The sequence below is a fragment of the Mya arenaria genome, chromosome 4 (genome assembly GCF_026914265.1).
Source record: "Mya arenaria isolate MELC-2E11 chromosome 4, ASM2691426v1".
NCBI classification, from domain to species: Eukaryota; Metazoa; Mollusca; class Bivalvia; order Myida; family Myidae; genus Mya; species Mya arenaria.
The window spans coordinates 19,457,509-19,479,367 of NC_069125.1; the positions used below are offsets into that span (position 1 = coordinate 19,457,509).

Below are 21,859 nucleotides of genomic sequence, written 5' to 3' on the forward strand. Positions count from 1 at the left end.
GCTCAATCATTTGAAACATTTGCTTTAGAACAGCTATAACGCAATTGTCAGCAATGTCACTAAAATACCTTTAAAGTATGAAGTGTACGAGATGGAAAAGAGGTCCGCACCACTTCCGGACGCGTTATTTGACAGTGAAGTGTTGAGAAGGGAGGCCCAGTAGAACATGGTATCATGAAGATAGGCCGAGTACTCGTCAGGCTGTGGGAGGTGAAACATTAAAGCGATTTTGATAATCAGATAATTCACAAAAAGGGCAATCTTATATTACCAGGATAAACGTGCAAACGTATGAAGCTACAATAACTAAGTAGGTAATATTTTATTGTTTTAAAGTCTTATATTGTTATATATATGTTCACTAGCGGATTAAGGGGGGGGGCACCCGGCGCGCACCCCTCCCCCTCCAAGAAATCGTCCAAGTTTACTTTTTATTTCAATATAGGAGAAGAAAGGTAATAAAATACGCCCAAAATGCACCATTTCGGACTAGAAATTGTTAAAATGTTTTTGGACCCTCAAACGCCCCTGACAAAACGTTAATCCAAATCAATTCCGTTTCTGAGTGAGGGGCACAAGTAAATAGGGTACGCCCCTAAGTTACGCCCCCTCTAACGCCGTTTCCTGGATCTGCCCCTGATGTTGTATAGAAAACATAACTTCCGTTGAAAAACCGGCGATCGAACACTATCATTATAGGTGTTGCTGTGACACAGCCTTAAAGGCGCACACTATAGGTTGACCTTTATTTTATTTTAATGCATTGTACTGTTTAAATCATTTGACTTTAATGATATAAACAAAACAAACACACACCATTTAGGTACAGATAAAGTATATGAGCCTTCATAAATGTATTTTGTTTAATTAATAGCTACGTGGCCACAGACATATCCAAAATATCGCTAATATTTTATAATCTGTACCTAAGTAATATGCATGTTTTGGCATCAACCTAGATTGTGTATGAGGGTGTGTCACAAAACACGTATAATAATAGTGTACGATCGCCGGTATTTCAAAGTTAGACACGTTTTTTAACGACGCTAGTGTTACCATACGGAACTCCTCGGCCATTTTTATCGAAAACAACCTCAATGTCAGAAATCGGTATATTTTAAGTCCGCTCCAAGTAGATCGCGTAGTAATTAATATAGCAGATAAACTTAATGATTTAACTCTTGAGAAGCTTAATCATCTTTGCAATACTACACTTCACTGGCAATCAATTTAAACTTAGATCAACAAATACGAGCTAAAACACTACATTTACTTATTACTGATTAATGATATAATTCAAAATTTTACTATTTACTTCTGCTGATGTACCGGCATACATCTGAGGTTGTTCCGAATGTGGTGTTACGTGTCCTCATACAACAATGGTTATATAATCGAATCAGCCAGCCCGCACCAGGGAGAGTCAAACTATATTTGCGCAATGGAATTCAACTTACCTCCCCTGCCGTCGGAGCATCTGTCCGATTACCAAACACCCCCCTGTGTGCAGCCATTGCCGAGTCCCGCCAGGTTGATGTAGGTTGTGTTGTGTGACCAAGTACAAACTTATCAAAGATAAAAAAAAACAAAACAATAAAACGTTCAATCAAATCAATACAAAATGAAAAAAAGATGAATAAGTGGTTTGAAAATATGTTTGCAACTCCGGTGAAAATAATGAAAGCTGAAATTAAATTCAAATTTAGAGATTTAGATTAAAAAGAGTTTGAATATTCAACAGTGTAGCATGCATTTTTTATTGAATTACACGAAACGGTATACCAGTGAGTTACATTGAAATTGTTACATGTACAATGAATAAACATATGCGCCCAGTAGATGGTTTGCAAACGCAGAAACAATCACCAAGTATCATACATACATAAAGCACATTCTCGAACGCCTGCAAGGCCTTGTCGTCACGAGAATCCCCTCGATACCAGAGTTGGTTACTGTTTAGGTACACCACGTCAATGGCGTCCGCTAACTGGAGGAGGTGTCGGAAGAGTAAGTTGATAAACAGTTTTACAGACAAACAAATGGTGAAAGGCGTCACAATGATTTAAATCATCTGTTGTACATTGTTACTTATTTGACACACACAAACACACATTATTTTGCAGTGGCGTGAATTAGGAATGACTTAACAAATACAAATATGTAGTTGGATTCAATTGTATTTGAAAAAAGATATGTTTAGTACGTTGAAAAGTTGTTTCGTATCATCTGCGAGTAAACTGTTTCTAAATATGATCATACTTGCGTGTCTGTGTACAAAAATTGGTAATCGCCTGACGTCATGCCAACAGCGTGCGCGCGCAGCATGAAATTCCGGAGCTCTTCTCGGGGAGTCAACAAGACAATTACTAAAAAAATAAAAACCTGATTGACATGATTGAGCAGGCATAATATATTTGGGCATGTAGGGTTTGGAAAATGTTTGTAAATGTGTTAATGTTGGTTCACATGTCCTCAGTCTGATTTTACTTCGTTTGAAAAGAGACATTTGTAAGAACCTTCAAGCAGGGTATCTTGAACTGTACGCCCGTACACTCTTGTTCTAGGTGTCAACATAATTATGATGGTCTTTTAAATTAGGTCACAATGGTCCGCATTGTTAAATTTCAAATCTTTACTGCTCTGGAAGTTTAATGGGAACACATGTGACCTGGAGCAGTGATTACGAACAGTCTCAAGTCTGAGTTCAGACTCAAGACTCAATATGGCAAAACTTCATTTCGTTGTTATTTTCCTTCTATCAAAGCAATGATGGTGAAATTTGCTGAAATGTTTTAATATTTGAATGTTTTAAATTTTTGTAAATGAAATGGAATAAATATGATGTTTTGTTCCTTCATAAAAAAGCTTTTCTGAGTCTGAGTCTAACCTTGAACTTGGGACTGTTCGTAGTCATGGCTCCAGCAGTTTTTCTAATATGAGTTGAGACAACTGTTTCAGCTGTATTTGATTTATGTAAAAATATGAGCACATTATGAAATATTTCACATTTAAATGTTAACAACAATCTCGTTTATCAGGTTGTTAACTTTAACAAAGTTCTGAACAATCGGCCCAATATGGTATATGGGTTGAAAGCGAAAGGGGTGTCCCCAGATTTGCTTTTGAAGTAAACAGTTATAAAGAAATCATTTTCAAGTTGACCGAAGGCTAATATTCCTTCAAATTATTACTTACTTTAACCAGTGAAAATAATATATAATAATTATTATTTATAAACAGTGAACACCCCGCAGCCTTCTATTATATACCTTTTGATTTCGAGTTTTCATCATTCACAATTTCGATAGAATCAAAGTTCATTTGTTTGCCCGGGCGTGCTGGTGTATGCCTAGGTACGACCCTGGCCTGTCATTTTACTTTCGTTCTCTTTATTACTCTCTGATCTTACCATAACTTAATATTCCTACCTTGGAATATCGCTGTCAAAGATTTTATTTAATAATTCTGTGTAAAAAGTTGCACAAAAAATGGACTTTGGATATTCGAAAAGATTTTTAACTCTATCACATGAGCCACATGAAATGAACGAAAAACATAAAGAAACCAAGAGCCAAAAAATAATTCGTCTCATCTCATTATCCCATAATATAGCTCATTACTGGAAAAATATTGCCACTGAAGTTGTCGCGCGGTACAGATAGTGTTACCACTTTCAAGACAAGACTGGATAAAATGTGGAAATCTGTGAGTGACATTGATTGGGTGGTTATTTTGGAAAACATGAAAATTACTATCAGCCTTCCATTTTCAAGCAATTACATAGAAGATAATCGTTTGTATCAGTGTAAGATCGTAATATAGTTCACCGAGTGAACACCAAAAGGTGCATTTCACGAGAGACGTAGCCACGAATAAAATATTCACTTTTTTGTGTTCACGAAGGGAAATATATTGCTATCTAACACTTTTTATCATATGTCTAAAATTGGAATAAAAGGTCGTTTAATAACACATTTTTAGAAAAACGCACCAATTTTAGCGCATGTAACGTCATTTCGGAAATGACGTCGTTTGATTTTGATCTGAGAACTGGCTAAAATTTCAAACAGTGAAAAATATCGATTTGATATTTTCACTGTTTGAAACAGTGAAATATCAATCTCTATTAACCAGCGGAAAGCATATTATTAAATGGTTCATTAGTAATCAATATGACGTACCTCTGCCTTCATGAATGATGTTTCTTAGCATAGTATCTATGACGTCATCTGATGGGTTCAGCGTTATGTCGTTATAGTGATGTGATACGTAGAAACCATTCACAGCATGTTGCTCAATGCTATTTTTGATGGTCTCGGCAGCGGCTCTGTATTCCGGTCGATCACTTGAAATGATGACAAGGCGCCTCCATCCAGTGTAGTAATAGAACAGCATCATAATTCCACCTGTTAAAAATACAAAACTTTTTAGTAAACTCTATAAACTGTATTGCCATTACGCAAAACGTAAACAAAAGTTTGTCCCCCCTATCAAAGGCGAATTTAGGATTTCGTGTTATGGGGAGTGCACTTTGGGAACGCAACTGAGAAAGTACGCCCCCATCTCAACGAATACGAACTGATTTAATTTGTTAATTGGTGATTTAGGTCGTTCCATAGGGCAAATTAAGCCGTTTTAGCCTAATAATTAACTCCAGTGCATAAATTTCATATTGTTAATCGTCTATTCACATACTAAAGGAAAATCCCGTTGTTTTATTTTATCAGTACTCCTGCCAGAATGAAGGCACGCGTGTGAAGCTATCTTGTTGTTTTATCAGTACTCCCTCCATATTGAAAGCACACATGTGGAGCTATCCCATTGTTTTAATTTATCAGTACTCCTGCCATAATGAAGGCAAGCTTGTGGAGCTATCCCATTGTTTTAATTTATCAGTACTCCCTCCGTAATGAAGGCACGCGTGTGGAGCTATCCCGTTGTTTTATGTTATCAGTTCTCCCGCCGTAATGAAGGCACGCGTGTGGAGCGATCTTGTTGTTTTATGTTATCAGTTCTCCCGCCGTAATGAAGGCACGCGTGTGGAGCGATCTTGTTGTTTTATGTTATCAGTTCTCCCGCCGTAATGAAGGCACGCGTGTGGAGCGATCTTGTTGTTTTATGTTATCAGTACTCCCGCCGTAATGAAGGCACGCGTGTGGAGCTATCCCGTTGTTTTATGTTATCAGTACTCCCGCCGTAATGAAGGCACGCGTGTGGAGCTATCTTGTTGTTTTATGTTATCAGTACTCCCGCCATAATGAAGGCACGCGTGTGGAGCTATCTTGTTGTTTTATGTTATCAGTTCTCCCGCCGTAATGAAGGCACGCGTGTGGAGTTATCCCGTTGTTTTATGTTATCAGTTCTCCCGCCGTAATGAAGGCACGCGTGTGGAGCTATCTTGTTGTTTTATGTTATCAGTACTCCCGCCGCAATGAAGGCACGCGTATGGAGCTATCTTGTTGTTTTATGTTATCAGTACTCCCGCCGCAATGAAGGCACGCGTGTGGAGCTATCTTGTTGTTTTATGTTATCAGTACTCCCGCCGTAATGAAGGCACGCGTGTGAAGCTATCCCGTTCTTTCATTTTATCATATATTTCCCGCCGCAATGAAGGCATGCGTGTGGAGCTATCTTGTTGTTTAATGTTTTCAGTACTCCCGCCGTAGTGAAGGCACGCGTACTTCCTCCATTATAAAGGCACGCGTGTGGAGCTTTCCCGTTGTTTCATATTATCAGTACTCCCTCCATAATGAAAGCACACGTATGGAGCTATCCCGTTGTTTTATGTAATTAGTACTCCCGCCGCAATGAAGGCACGCGCGTGGAGCTATCCCGTTGTTTTATGTTATCAGTACTCCCGCCATAATGAAGGCACGCGTGTGGAGCAATCTTGTTGTTTTATGTTATCAGTACTCCCGCCGTAATGAAGGCACGCGTGTGGAGCTATCCCGTTGTTTTATGTTATCAGTACTCCCGCCATTATGAAGGCACGTTGGCGGAGTTATCCCGTTCTTTAGTGTTATCAGTTCTCCCGCCATAATGAAGACACGCGTGTGGAGCTATCCCGTTGTTTTATGTTATCAGTACTCCCGCCATAATGAAGGCACGTTGACGGAGTTATACCGTTCTTTGATGTTATCAGTACTCCCGCCGTAATGAAGGCACGCGTGTGGAGCTATCCCGTTGTTTTATGTTATCAGTTCTCCCGCCATAATGAAGGCACGCGTATGGAGCTATCCCGTTGTTTTATGTTATCAGTTCTCCCGCCATAATGAAGGCACGCGTGTGGAGCAATCTTGTTGTTTTATGTTATCAGTTCTCCCGCCGTAATGAAGGCACGCGTGTGGAGCAATCTTGTTGTTTTATGTTATCAGTTCTCCCGCCGTAATGAAGGCACGCGTGTGGAGCTATCCCGTTGTTTTATGTTATCATGTCTCCCGCCGTAATGAAGGCACGCGTGTGGAGCTATCTTGTTGTTTTATGTTATCAGTACTCCCGCCGCAATGAAGGCACGCGTATGGAGCTATCTTGTTGTTTTATGTTATCAGTACTCCCGCCGCAATGAAGGCACGCGTGTGGAGCTATCTTGTTGTTTTATGTTATCAGTACTCCCGCCGTAATGAAGGCACGCGTGTGAAGCTATCCCGTTCTTTCATTTTATCATATATTTCCCGCCGCAATGAAGGCATGCGTGTGGAGCTATCTTGTTGTTTTATGTTTTCAGTACTCCCGCCGTAGTGAAGGCACGCGTACTTCCTCCATTATGAAGGCACGCGTGTGGAGCTTTCCCGTTGTTTTATATTATCAGTACTCCCTCCATAATGAAAGCACGCGTATGGAGCTATCCCGTTGTTTTATGTAATTAGTACTTCCGCCGCAATGAAGGCACGCGCGTGGAGCTATCCCGTTGTTTTATGTTATCAGTACTCCCGCCATAATGAAGGCACGCGTGTGGAGCAATCTTGTTGTTTAATGTTATCAGTACTCCCGCCGTAATGAAGGCACGCGTGTGGAGCTATCCCGTTGTTTTATGTTATCAGTACTCCCGCCATAATGAAGGCACGTTGGCGGAGTTATCCCGTTCTTTGATGTTATCAGTTCTCCCTCCATAATGAAGGCACGCGTGTGGAGCTATCCCGTTGTTTTATGTTATCAGTACTCCCGCCATAATGAAGGCACGTTGGCGGAGTTATACCGTTCTTTGATGTTATCAGTACTCCCGCCGTAATGAAGGCACGCGTGTGGAGCTATCCCGTTGTTTTATGTTATCAGTTCTCCCGCCATAATGAAGGCACGCGTGTGGAGCAATCTTGTTGTTTTATGTTATCAGTTCTCCCGCCGTAATGAAGGCACGCGTGTGGAGCTATCCCGTTGTTTTATGTTATCAGTACTCCCGCCGTAATGAAGCCACGCGTGTGGAGCAATCTTGTTGTTTTATGTTATCAGTACTCCCGCCGCAATGAAGGCACGCGTGTGGAGCTATCCCCTTTATTAATGTTATCAGTACTCCTGCCATAATGAAGGCACGCAAGTGGAGCTATCCCGCTGTTTTATGTTATCAGTACTCCCGCCGTAATGAAGGCACGCGTGTGGAGCTATCCCGTTGTTTTATGTTATTAGTACTCCCGCCGCAATGAAGGCACGCGTGTGGAGCTATCTTGTTGTTTTATGTTATCAGTAATTATGCCGCAATAAAGGCACGCGTGTGGAGCTATCTTGTTGTTTTATTTTATCAGTACTCCCGCCGCAATGAAGGCACGCGTGTGGAGCTATCCCGTTCTTTTATGTTATCAGTTCTCCCTCCATAATGAAGGCACGTTGGCGGAGTTATCCCGTTCTTTGATGTTATCAGTTCTCCCTCCATAATGAAGGCACGTTGGCGGAGTTATCCCGTTCTTTGATGTTATCAGTACTCCCGCCATAATGAAGGCACGTTGGCGGAGTTATCCCGTTCTTTGATGTTATCAGTACTCCCGCCATAATGAAGGCACGTTGGCGGAGTTATCCCGTTCTTTGATGTTATCGGTTCTTTCTCCATAATGAAGGTACGTTGGCGGAGTTATCCCGTTCTTTGATGTTATCAGTACTCTCGCCATAATGAAGGTACGTTGGCGGAGTTATCCCGTTCTTTGATGTTATCGGTTCTCCCTCCATAATGAAGGCACGTTGGCGGAGGTATCCCGGTCTTTGATGTTATCAGTACTCCCACCATAATGACGACACGTTGGCGGAGTTATCCCGTTCTTTGATGTTATCAGTTCTCCCTCCATAATGAAGGCACGTTGGCGGAGTTATCCCGTTCTTTGATGTTATCAGTACTCCCTCCATAATGAAGGCACGTTGGCGGAGTTATCCCGTTCTTTGATGTTATCAGTTCTCCCTCCATAATGAAGGCACGTTGGCGGAGGTATCCCGTTCTTTGATGTTATCAGTTCTCCCTCCATAATGAAGGCACGCGTGTGGAGCTATCCCGTTGTTTTATGTTATCAGTACTCCCGCCGTAATGAAGGCACGTTGGCGGAGTTATCCCGTTCTTTGATGTTATCAGTACTCCCGCTATAATGAAGGCACGTTGGCGGAGTTATCCCGTTCTTTGATGTTATCAGTTCTCCCTCCATAATAAAGGCACGTTGGCGTAGTTATCCCGTGCTTTTATGTTATCAGTACTCCCGCCATAATTAAGGCACGTTGGCGTAGTTATCCCGTGCTTTTATGTTATCAGTACTCCCGCTATTATGAAGGCACGCGTGTGGAGCGATCTTGTTGTTTATAATGAGTAATGAAGGCACGCGTATGGAGCTATCCCGTTGTTTTATGTTATCAGTACTCCCGCCGTAATGAAGGCACGCGTATGGAGCGATCTTGTTTTTTTTATGTTATCAGTACTCCCGCCATAATGAAGGCACGCGTGTGGAGCGATCTTGTTGTTTTATGTTATCAGTACTCCCGCCATAATGAAGGCACGCGTATGGAGCGATCTTGTTGTTTTATGTTATCAGTACTCCCGCCATAATGAAGGCACGCGTGTGGAGCGATCTCGTTCTTCTATGTTATCAGTACTCCCGCCATAATGAAGGCACGCGTATGGAGCGATCTCGTTCTTCTATGTTATCAGTTCTCCCGCCATAATGAAGGCACGCGTATGGAGCTATCCCGTTGTTTTATGTTATCAGTTCTCCCGCCATAATGAAGGCACGCGTATGGAGCTATCCCGTTGTTTTATGTTATCAGTTCTCCCGCCATAATGAAGGTACACGTGTGGAGCGATCTCGTTCTTCTATGTTATCAGTACTCCCGCCATAATGAAGGCACGCGTATGGAGCGATCTTGTTGTTTTATGTTATCAGTACTCCCGCCATAATGAAGGCACGCGTATGGAGCGATCTCGTTGTTTTATGTTATCAGTTCTCCCGCCATAATGAAAGCACGCGTATGGAGCTATCCCGTTGTTTTATGTTATCAGTTCTCCCGCCATAATGAAGGCACGCGTATGGAGCTATCCCGTTGTTTTATGTTATCAGATCTCCCGCCATAATGAAGGCACGCGTGTGGAGCGATCTCGTTCTTCTATGTTATCAGATCTCCCGCCATAATGAAGGCACGCGTATGGAGCGATCTCGTTCTTCTATGTTATCAGTAATCCCGCCATAATGAAGGCACGCGTATGGAGCTATCCCGTTGTTTTATGTTATCAGTTCTCCCGCCATAATGAAGGCACGCGTATGGAGCTATCCCGTTGTTTTATGTTATCAGTTCTCCCGCCATAATGAAGGCACGCGTGTGGAGCGATCTCGTTCTTCTATGTTATCAGTTCTCCCGCCATAATGAAGGCACGCGTGTGGAGCTATCCCGTTGTTTTATGTTATCAGTACTCCCGCCGTAATGAAGGCATGCGTATGGAGCGATCTCGTTCTTCGATGTTATCAGTACTCCCGCCGTAATTAAGGCACGCGTATTGAGCGATCTCGTTCTTCTATGTTATCAGTACTCCCGCCATAATTAAGGCACGCGTATGGAGCGATCTCGTTTTTTATGTTATCAATTCTCCCGCCATAATGAAGGCACGAGTATGGAGCGATCTCGTTCTTTGATGTTATCAGTACTCCCGCAATAATGAAGGCACGCGTATGGAGCGATCTCGTTTTTTATGTTATCAATTCTCCCGCCATAATGAAGGCACGCGTATGGAGCTATCTTGTTGTTTTATGTTATCAGTACTCCCGCCGTAATGAAGGCACGCGTGTGGAGCTATCCCGTTGTTTTATGTTATCAGTACTCCCGCCATAATGAAGGCACGCGTGTGGAGCGATCTCGTTCTTCTATGTTATCAGTACTCCCGCCATAATGAAGGCACGCGTATGGAGCGATCTCGTTCTTCTATGTTATCAGTACTCCCGCCATAATGAAGGCACGCGTGTGGAGCGATCTCGTTCTTCTATGTTATCAGTACTCCCGCCATAATGAAGGCACGCGTATGGAGCGATCTTGTTGTTTTATGTTATCAGTACTCCCGCCATAATGAAGGCACGCGTATGGAGCGATCTTGTTGTTTTATGTTATCAGTACTCCCGCCATAATGAAGGCACGCGTGTGGAGCGATCTTGTTCTTCTATGTTATCAGTTCTCCCGCCATAATTAAGGCACGCGTATGGAGCGATCTCGTTTTTTATGTTATCAATTCTCCCGCCATAATGAAAGCGAGGGTATCCTCTATCCTCCAAAATAAAGGTAAGCGTGTGGATCTATTACGTTGTTTCAAATTACCAGTACTCCTTCCGGTACAGTGCCTAAGGTTTTTTTTATTTTAAAGAATGAGTCCACTCATTATTTCATTAAAACATTGACGTTTAAATTTTCAATGCCCCAAAATAAGTTTATTTAATGGACATGTGCACGTTTAAAATGAACATACCGAGTGACGAGATTGGCGCCATGGTCCGAAAGTAGGTGGTCAATTCGTATTTGTATTCGATGGTTTGGCCCACGGATACCCAGTTCAACAAAGGGACATTTCGGTACGACAACAGTTCACCAACAGGGTCCACCACTGTAATGAATAAGAAAGGTACATGCTCAAATAGCTCAAGTATATAAAGAAAACATATTTGTTACTACAAAGTTGTTTGTGATTAATGGAAGAAAAGACGTGGTTTACAAATTTCACCTTTTTAATTTGGATCTAATTTGAATGTGACGCCAGGTATATCTCTATAGGATATAATGTGATAGGTCTTTTAATTCAATTCATTTTTAGTAATGAAAATGCCGTGTCAAACATGAAAGCATCATGTTTTAAAACGATTTTTTCATTTAGCTAATTCTTTGTTTCTGATAAATAAAAGTGTATATATGTTGATTTATATAAGGAAATATTTCCAGCAAATTCCATTTAATATAAATAAATTTACTGGCTATATAAATTCTTGAAAATGTATATAACATCCTGCGCAAGATTTGTCGGCTTGAATGGGAATCACGACGTAATTTTTTCTCAAGCCCTGTATATGCGTTGACCATAAATTGGGACAACATAGCTGGCTAAAATTGAGAAAATTATCAAATTGATATTTTCACAGTTTAAAGCAGTGAAAACATATATTTTTCAAGATACCGTTTAAAATAGTGAAATCATTAATTTAAATTTCACTGATGACTGTCTATAAACCACCTGAAAGCCTATATATCATAAAAGTTACCCTCAGCACAAGGTGGCCCCAGCACGACGTCCACATGTTGGCCGAGCAAAAAGTCAAACAGGGCCCCCAGACTCTCCTTACTGCTACACTGGGTGTCGATAAACGTTACACTATAAAGGAAATATATACCATTTGAAAGTGTTCATAAAAAACCGCTAACATCATTTACCCAAATCATTCGGACACATCAAGACATCAATGCCATGTTGTCGAAACGGTCACAAACGAATGCGTATGTTTAAGGCTTTTAAAGAAAAATGTTTTAATATTCAGATCATTGTTCTGACTTTCATTTCATATGTTTGTAAGCTAATAGCTCGCAACGGACTATATAAAAATGTGGGTGTTATTTGTATGGACTTCCCAATAAAATGATCTTGCTGTTAGAAATGATTGTTATTCAAATAACCCAGTCTTTAATGTTACTTACTTTATACTATGGTTCGGCAGAATCCCCATTCTTTCGACGGTTTCAATTCCCAACGCTAACGCTGCCACAGACGTTGACGCATTGTAGACGTAGTTCGCGTCCGGATGGGATGTGTATGGAACTAGCCATACTACTTGTAGCGACGTTAACGCGCTTGTAACGTCAAATGTCACTAAATTACATAATGCAAATATGGCAATAAAAGTCACTGCCATTATAATAAAAAAATCCAATTGTGTCAAATATCTTTTGCCGCGAAGTCGTAGTACTATTAGTATCGTGTATCGACTTACATGACCTGAAATAGTGTTCTTTTACTTATCTCCGAGTGTACACACGACAGAATATAGTGTTGAGAGTGTTCACATTCCGTTTGCTTCGATAGAGATAACGGATGTTTGTTCGTTTCTACACGTTGTGCACTGGGGGTCAGCATTCCTTAAATTTAACATCAAAGTCACAGTTCCTCTATGATTCAAATGTTGCCGTCACGGAAATGAAAACGTCAACGAGTCTTAATAAGTAATTTAAAATAAAACGCACCTATGTTCCATTTGTTTACATTCACTTTAGGGAAACGTCTAAATGACAAAATGGCAAAATAACAAACATTTAACGCTATTTCAAGTTTAATTTTTTCTTGTAGTTATTCAGTATTTTCAACAAAACAGTTCTAGTACTGCTTCTCCACCGCCCAGACTACCAAACGCAGAAAATAACTCAAATCGTTTTCACAAACCATTTGAAACGAGGATTTCATGTCCGAGTCATTCAGAAAATATAATCTGTCATCCAACAGTCATGTTCTGAGAACATCCATCGTTTTAATTGTTTAAGTTGTAACTGTATCAACCTCTTACCTGTGTCGGTCAATATTTGTATTTTCTTAAATCACTTTCCTGTCATTATGCTGATAAGACAGTCAATAATTTGATTCCTTGAATTTCCGGTCAATTCTGTACACTTTTAGTCCATGTTCGACGTTGTTTTCTGTTTTGTTCGTAATTTCCACATCTTACAAATAAGTTAATTAATGGAGCGTGATGCTTTTTTTACTTTGGCCCTAAGAATTTTATTTTTGTAAAGCTCCGTATGTATTTTTTCTTGACTTATGTTTCCGCATTTAACGCGTTCCTAGTTTATGAACTAAATGTATATCCAAGAACTCATAATGTATACTAATCGTAGCTTGTGATTTTGTTTTACATAAAGATGAATGTACAATATTTGCTATGATTAAACAAATACGATTTAGCATATATTTCTATTAAGTAATCGAACTTTTAAAGTTGTTTAAATTTCAAGTAAGCCATTTCAAGATGATGTCATTGACAAGTTTTAAATGTACATAATGATTGTTTTAAGTGTGTGGAAATAACCCAATAATGTGACACTGGTGCCATTTGGTAAACTTTATTATTGATACCAATCAAAGGCTTATTAATATTGAGACAGTGGAAGAAATTGCCCTATCAGTAAACAATGGGAATCCCTTTCAGTGTATCGTAATAAAGAAACATTTGTTAATTAATTGCCCGATCGGGAAACAATGGGAAATCATCTTCAGTGTTTCCCAATCAGGAAACATTTGCCAACTTATTGCCCGATCCGGAAACAACGGGAAATCCTCTTCAGTCTTACCCAATGAGGTTACATTTGTCAACTTATTGCCCGCTCGGGAAACAATGGGAAATCCTCTTCAGTGTTTCCTAATTAGGAAACATTTATAAATTTATTACCGGATCGGGAAACAATGGGAACTCATTTTCAAAGTTTTCTAATCCGAAAAAAATCTTATTTTTGGCCGATCTCGAAACATTGCAGCGGAATTCCCTTTATTTTACAATCGGGCAATAAATTGACAGTAGGATTTTAGATCGATCTTTCTAGTACAAACTGTAGTTTGAGATATCCATAGACTAAATGTCCTTATCCACAAGACAAATTTACGAATGAAAAATCACGTTGTTTCCCAATCAAGCCATAATAAATTGACAAATGTTTCCAGAAGGGAAGTCCCCTTAGTTGCCGACCATTATGAGATGCTATTGCTGATTTGTAAACAAATACAATTCTCAAGTCATAACATACACCGACAAATTCTTAGGCCAAATAGGAATCATTACATGTATTTATAATTCACAAGTAATTTAATTCAAATAATTATTAGTTAATTAAATAGACTTTGGTAACAGTCTGTAACCATTGACAGTCATACTTATGCGCTTTTGTCAGTGTAAAGTTTGTCTACTGTTATTTGATAAGGGTGAATGAATCGCAGGCAATATTCCCAAGTTAATTATTTGTTAAGAATTGAAAAAATACACGAATAAACACCCAGAGTGTAATCAAGAAGGGTTCACGGTTAAATATAGCTGTTTTTCCTCACGATATTAAGAAGTGGCTTTAATTTGTCAAACTCTAAATTTTACATGAAATCAAGAGCGTCAAATATTGGATCTGCTGATGTCTGTTGACAGCGCATCTTTCATTTGTTGACATAATACTTGAAAACGGTATTTGAAACATGTCCGCGAAGCATCGTCCGTTATTTTTGTGACCAGCCTGACCCCATGGAGTAACAATTTATGTAAATTGAGCCTAGTTTTATAGTACATTAACTTTACTGTACCCATTGTTTGTGGTCACCACAAATATTTGCACGAAGAAAGATCATTAATTACCATGGTCAGTCAATCAAATCCGAGTACCCTATTAACATTTTGGTATTCGTATAAATATGCAGTTGTGTATTCTTCGGTCTTGGTTCAGTCGAAGTCGCGCAAGGCTTTCAAATCCGTACTCAATAATGACCACAGTGTGGAGACAAGCTAATTAGAAATCTTGCAATTGCAAACACAAATATTTAAATATTTTATAAGAAAAAGGCATGGGTAGTCGACGTGGATATTCGCTAGCAATCTTCGAGATGAATTAAAATCTATCCGGTCCCACTTAGTTATGACAGATGACAACTTTTTTTCGGAGAGATGGCCATTGATATCGCACATAGACATTATCTGAGACTCAGTGTCCATCAATCAACTATCATGTAGTTGAAGTGACTTGAGATGGTCTAAGGCTACATGGAAGAATCCCCATCTGTTCTATTCCCACTCTCAACTATATTGCACTCCATCATCGCGTAAGATGTTGTCTTTATCCAGTTCGAATACAATTTCAACGAAGTTTTGTTTTCTTAACTAATAAAAGCGCTGAAAGCTTTTGAAGGCTGTAGACGAGACAAGTATTATCAGTATGCCCTTTTACTGTGACGTTGACACCGCGTCTAACCTTCGAGTAAGGGACTGAAATACTTAGGAAAAAATAGCATGAACAAGAGCTGTCACAGAAACGTGACAAATACTCCCGAAAGGCATCGTTGGACAAACAACCAGTCGTATTCGAGTCTGTATGTTCTTGAGTATGTAACATATTACCATGATGACCTACCCTACCTTCCCATGAACTTTGAAAATATTGATCCGTACATGAAACTGATGTAACTGCAAGTTGGAGTCGATTTCAATTCGTCTCTGGGTTCTTCAGATATTGATTGAAACTGGATTTTCAGTTAAAGGTCACCACAACCTAGACCATTGACCCACTGACCTCAAATTAAATATGGGATCATTTGCAGTCCACTGCCAACCTGCCAACCAAGTTTGAGGGCTCTTGACATTAGCGTTATTCAGATATTGATCAGAAACGGATTTCCAGCATGAGATCACCAGGACTACGAGTATGGCAAGAAGTATAGAATAACAAGTCACCCGACACCTTCTCAATAAAAGTAGTTTATATCAAAGGGAGACTACCTAATTAAAATTTACAAACACATTTGCCCAATGCAATATTTATTTAATTTCATTTCAATTGGACCAAATAGGCCAGAAGTATTTTGTCAACGCTTTACCATTGGATCTGTTTTTAAATGACATTTTTTACAAGAGTTTTAGAAAATTATTAAAATTATTTTCATTTTTAAACAGACTGTTTATCATAATGGACAAGAACTTCACACACAATATTTGATTTTATTCCACAAGAACATACATTTGTATGTACACAGTTTCAAAAAAGTCACACACATTTTTCCATTTAAATTTGAAAAGAAACATTCTGCCAGATTGTTTAGAGAGCTGCTTTCAGGTGATGTTCTGCACTTAACAAATATTTTTTAACTAGCAGACAAAGTGTTCCTATATTTTAGCTGATATTGTCTGGCAGAATGTTTATTTAAAGGCTATTTTTTCGTAACTATTACTTATTCATTAACAGCTACAAGTATGCCTTATGAATCATAACATCTTATAACCACTATAATATATACTAAGTAACTTAATACCGCTAATTGTATCACTACAATGTACATCAATACATGTATAACCTATACAATAAGATTTTTAAATACCATGCATGTCAGTTAAATGGGTCTTAATTCGAAAATTTATAAATTTACCTTTACACTCTGAGGTGCATTCTTATAAAGTTATCAACTTTGTATCTTACATTTGACTTTTACTTTTGACTTTTAATGAGATATATTTTTAAGCAAATACGAGTTAAACAGCAAGTAAAGTTTTCTAGAAAAACAGAAATTTACAATTAAGACCTTTATTTGTCTTAACCTCAGGCTTTATCACACACAACACAGGCTTCAATAGGTCACACATATATCCTACATGTACCAGTCATTTTACAGATTTACTCATTCGGTTTTTCTCTCAAAACTGCACTACAAGAATATTGACAAACAACTAAACATAACTCTCATTTTGACTTGCATCATTTTCCTATTTAACATATTCCCCAGTGCAAACAGACATATTATGAGTAAAAATGATGACTCAAGAAAGTTAATTGTAAATTGTTTTAAAATGACAAAGATAATGTTTATGCTTCTTATATCAGAGAGCAAAAGAGAAAATCAGTATCTGTATTTTGTGGAATAGTCCTTTGGCGAGATGACCAGACCACGTCCTTTTCTTGCTCCCCGGAACACAGTCTCAATAATGTCAACAAATTCTTGCACATCCTCCATTGCCCAGTTGATCTTGTTGTTATTGCCAGTTCCCAAGTCAATCATTATGTGCTTATTTCTGTAGAAGAACATGCATGTGCATGGGTCATACAACTCATACATTTTATTGAAGTCTGGCACTTCAGAAATGTCAACAAGGTAAATGACTGCAAAGTTTTTCATCTTTTCCGCACATCTGTACAGAGTTTCATCCATGACCATGCAAGTGGGGTCCCAGTCGTGTCCGAAGCGAACAATGACAACGCGATCCTCCTCTGATAGAATGGACTGGTCCACTTGCCAACCATTGTGGAGATGTTGAAGCATGTAAGACATGGCTGCAGCCTGTTTAGCTCAACTTCTTCAACTGAAATGAACAATTTTTAATAAAATGAAGATAAAATGCATGCATCATAATATGTTTATAAGAATACATCATATCTAAAGCCAAATCTAGGTTAAAAGTAATTTGTGTTACAAAGAAGCTTCCTCCCTTGTTTCTTTTTATTTTTATATTTATAATGTATTGTTTGTTTTAAAATATAAAACAATATATATATATGAGATACATTTTAATAGTCACATGATTAATATCTACCACTGTTTGTATCCATATAGTAGTCAGTTTTAACAACATTACATTTTTTTCAAACTTGGGCATGTGGCCAGATAAGACCAGGGCTTTTTCTGCCTAGACCCTAGACACTTTGGGAAAATTTGAGTCGTAAAAAAGCTGAAATTGGAAAATTTTACAGTTAATAGAACAAGCTGCCGAGTCATCTGCGAATGAGGAAATTATTCAATATTAGTTTCTTTTCCCTTTTAAAATGACCCAAAATAGCTGAAATATCAATTCTTGGGGTGTAAATATCTATTGCAATAAATCATGACAGATAATATTTCATATTTATCTCTGAATGTGCTAAAAATCAATGATTTCTGAATTCAATTATCCCCAAAACTTTACTTCTCATAATTTATTAGGGTGTTGGAAAAAATGAACCAGTACAGTTAAAAAAAAACTTCCATAAAAAAATGGTTTTGATAGACTTTTGATTGGGATTTCTTTCTGCAGATTGTGAAAAAATATCTTTATTTTGCTTTGGGAATGGGTCCGATAGTGGGACCTGTGGGTACTACAGAGAAAGTCCTGACCTCCCAGTCAATAGCCAATATAGCCTGATAAGCAGTCCTTATTATTTTGTATAGGCCCTTGAAGGAAAATCGGAAAAGTGCAAATTTATATGACAGATCAAAAGTGCTTGCATTATTGTGGCCAAATGTTTTTAATGGACTTATACCATTACTCTGAAATTTCATAAATTCATTCAATCAATCGGTAAAAAAATTTAAAATGCTAGAATCGTTCTAGCCTTTATTACCCCCCCCCCTCATAAAAAAGACCTATTTCTGTATTACATATAGGCTATGATTGATGTTCTGGAGTGTATAAATTTAATGTTTTATGGCTTAAACTGTTACTAACCATTTCAGAAAGATGCATTAAACATCAATTTCGGGATGGAAATATGAAAAGCTGCAATCTGATCTTTTATCAGCAGTCTTTTATCACTGGTTTATATATTGATATTTACTCAAAAATTTGTACGTTCTAAGACAAAAAATAAAAAAGTCAAAATGTTCAATCTGTGAGAGTGCAGCTTTAAAAGCAGTGGAAAGACCAAAAATGACATTTTCACAGCTGTTTGAATAACATATTTCATTAACAGCATAAATGAAATGGACGTTGATATTGTTTTTATATTTATTTTCAATCAAATGACTTGATAAAATACCAATCTTTTTTCATGAAAAATTTATACAAAATTGATAAGATTATTTTTAGGAGAATACAAGTGCTAACAACAGGTATTCAAATGGATCATTACATATGCACTTATCTCAACAGTAGAATTTCATCAGACACTGAGTTTTCGGACAATTTCTGTCACTACAGTTCATATCACTGTAGCCACAATAATGCGCTTATAGTGAACTTTTTTAACATTTGGATATTCATTTTGTTCCCTAAACGCCACAAGTTGACTGATTGACATCCCAATGTAAAATATATTCTTCAACTGTAAATCCACAATACTTAACACTGCATTGTTAAATGGAACCATAAAAGTTAAACATAAATTATTTTTAGCCAATACCTCTCTCATAAATACACTTTAGTGTTTCATGAAACTCAAATTCAGATCGATCTGTCAACAAAGCATCGCCATTTTTTAAACTATCTAGCAGGTGCCCGTTATCTTTCCGCTCATTATACTTAGCGCTGGGATCTGTCATTCTTGGCTAGGTCCTAGGATAGCTACAATAATGAGCGATCAGGGATACTTTTTTTATTATTTTGACATTTCTTATGTATCCCTGTAACGCTACAAGTCTCTACCATTTAACAACGGGCGAAATGATATACTGAAATAATATGCATTGAAGTAGAAAAATAATGACAAAGTTGTTCAATTTTTATCCGACAGTGATCTGAAATGGATTAAATTTGTTATTAGAGTTGTTATTTTCACATTAATATATTATGGGTCACAAATACCGTTATACATGTACACAACCAGTCAGATTTGTCCCAGATTTACCGATATCAGGATACTTGATAAACAATCGACACTTGTAAGTGTTTTATGATAACTTAACATGTTTTTTGGGCATACTGACATAACTTAATATGTGTTTAATAGTAGGCAATAATATTTTCGTAGAAATTTGAATTTATAACGGAGATAATTTCAAAATTGTGGCCGCGAGGATTCTCTGCGCAAGGACCGCTTGCTACTTTTTGCTGGGATGGTGGACGTCACGAGTCTGCCATATTAAAAAAATCGTTAAAAGACTCGTTGACGGCCATTTGGGTGGACTAGGTCCTAGGAGAACAAGTGGGATATGGACGGGTAGAGTCACCAAAACAAAAATATTCAAAGACTCTGAAGCATCTGTTTATATGGACTTATATCACTGTAAACAAGCAACTTATCCCTTGATGCGAGCAAGGAAAATGGGTCTCTCTAGATGGATGTACTTTACGTAGTGTAGATCACGTTATGACACATTGATTCGGATTTCATAACAATGTTTTTTAAGATAGTTTTTACGTGTAAATTTACCTCTGAGATATAAATAGGTCAGACTACTAAAGAAAAAACGTGATATTCGTAATATTCAATAAAAACAAGATGAAGCATAGCAGAATTTATTTACTACCTGTAATTTTCAACAAGAATTTTCTTGATCTTTGTTAGACGGCGCTTTAAGATATTGCTCATTTCATTTCGTTCAAACGGCGAATGTTCAATCGGCAATTAAAGGCATACCGTAACCGTGTGTAAGAGTTTATGGGCATTTCGTACCCTGATTATTGTGTACCCTCCGATTTTTGGTTATATCGTACCCTTTGAACAGTCATTTCATACCCTATATTTCATTTATATTCTAAGACACTTTTTCATATGAAAAAAACAATAGTGGAGTGAATAAAGACACATTTAGTTTACATATATGAAACAAACAAAAAATGAATCTGATAAGCTTCTTAAGACTTCTGATTGCATTAGTAGATTCTTTGATTAGGTGCTAATTGAGGTGCGAGACATCTCTTATTTGATCAGTCGTACGGGTTTAAACTAATAAAATTGCCGGTGTAAGCATGTCATCATGTCGGATCCGACTTAGCTTTTTCAGAGATTTTGTTTAAGGGAGCATATGCATGCAATTAAATACAAAATGTAATTTATTTCTGTTATGCAATCTCAGTTATCGTTATGTACAAGATTGGGATTTGTGAACCCATTGTATACGTGTATGTATTATTCTCATGCTACTTCATGCATGAAATAACTTTTTTTCTTACATATTTGATCATACTTATATATATTTTTTTGGGTTCAAATATGAGTGAATGAAAATGGATATGGATGAATGGATGGATTGAATATATAGAAAAATAACGCAAGAAAGGTTACCTTTTTTACTTATTCATGTATAAAACCCCCCCACTCAATTTCGTCTGTAATGAAGCTTTATGGTAGTTTCATAGTATACCTGAATGTCTACATGTCAGTTTTTATACATAATCCCAGAGTTAACTTCTTACACAGTCGCTCATTTTTCTTGAGTGAGCGTCAACAACTTTCTTGATAAGTCGAAAGGAGGGTCGCCAAATAAATAGTGTTCGTATTTGAAGAGTCAGCGTTTCCGTTGAAATAAAACCCTTTACTCACCTGTTTTTTTATCATTGAAATTTCAAATACAAGATGCAAAATACAAGAGTCTTTATTTAAAATCGGGTATATAATAACATGATAATAACAAGAAACATTAGCTCAATGAGCTCATGAATAACAAACATATATAACTTGCTTGATATAAAAGCAAGCGTTAAACCAAGAGGGATTGTAAGCCCAGCATTTTCCCCAGTTGGCAAACAGGTTTGTTCAGGGGAAATTAAGCAATTTTCAAAATCTTTCGCAAAGCTCTCCTTGTTTGTTTTTTAGAACTTTATGTCTGCCCGCGCCTTTTGGCTCCAATTCGTTATGGTTTGACTATGCCGTTACGCCATCACGACATAAATTATGTTGAAATTCAATAAGAGACATGAGATAGAAGTGACTGCAATACCTGGTGAAATCCAGATATTAGAAGACTTGAAGAAACAGATACCCAGTTACAGAGTGAGATACAAGATGTCTA

The 21,859-nt window shown here is 37.9% G+C and overlaps 2 protein-coding genes across 2 annotated transcripts in view; both read right to left on the reverse strand.

The window, feature by feature from the left end:
• LOC128230679 (atrial natriuretic peptide receptor 1-like) overlaps window positions 1-12,438 on the reverse strand; it is a 29,762-nt gene extending 17,324 nt beyond the window's left edge. The window contains exons 1-8 of the mRNA XM_052943124.1: window positions 12,127-12,438; window positions 11,697-11,806; window positions 10,913-11,047; window positions 4,182-4,406; window positions 2,260-2,366; window positions 1,883-1,987; window positions 1,458-1,565; window positions 69-201 (exon numbers count right to left, since the gene is read on the reverse strand). Coding sequence (XP_052799084.1) covers window positions 69-201; window positions 1,458-1,565; window positions 1,883-1,987; window positions 2,260-2,366; window positions 4,182-4,406; window positions 10,913-11,047; window positions 11,697-11,806; window positions 12,127-12,341 — 1,138 coding nt within the window. The 5' untranslated portion in view covers window positions 12,342-12,438. The remainder of the gene's footprint in view (window positions 1-68; window positions 202-1,457; window positions 1,566-1,882; window positions 1,988-2,259; window positions 2,367-4,181; window positions 4,407-10,912; window positions 11,048-11,696; window positions 11,807-12,126) is intronic.
• A 3,711-nt stretch (window positions 12,439-16,149) lies between these two features.
• Window positions 16,150-20,447, reverse strand: LOC128229957 (thioredoxin-like protein 4A). The gene is made up of 2 exons (XM_052941883.1): window positions 20,375-20,447; window positions 16,150-17,516 (listed from the first exon to the last, which is right to left on the reverse strand). Exon 2 carries the CDS (start codon window positions 17,483-17,485, stop codon window positions 17,057-17,059), a length of 429 nt encoding a protein of 142 aa, XP_052797843.1. The 5' UTR covers window positions 17,486-17,516; window positions 20,375-20,447; the 3' UTR covers window positions 16,150-17,056.
• Window positions 20,448-21,859: the final 1,412 nt, after the last annotated feature.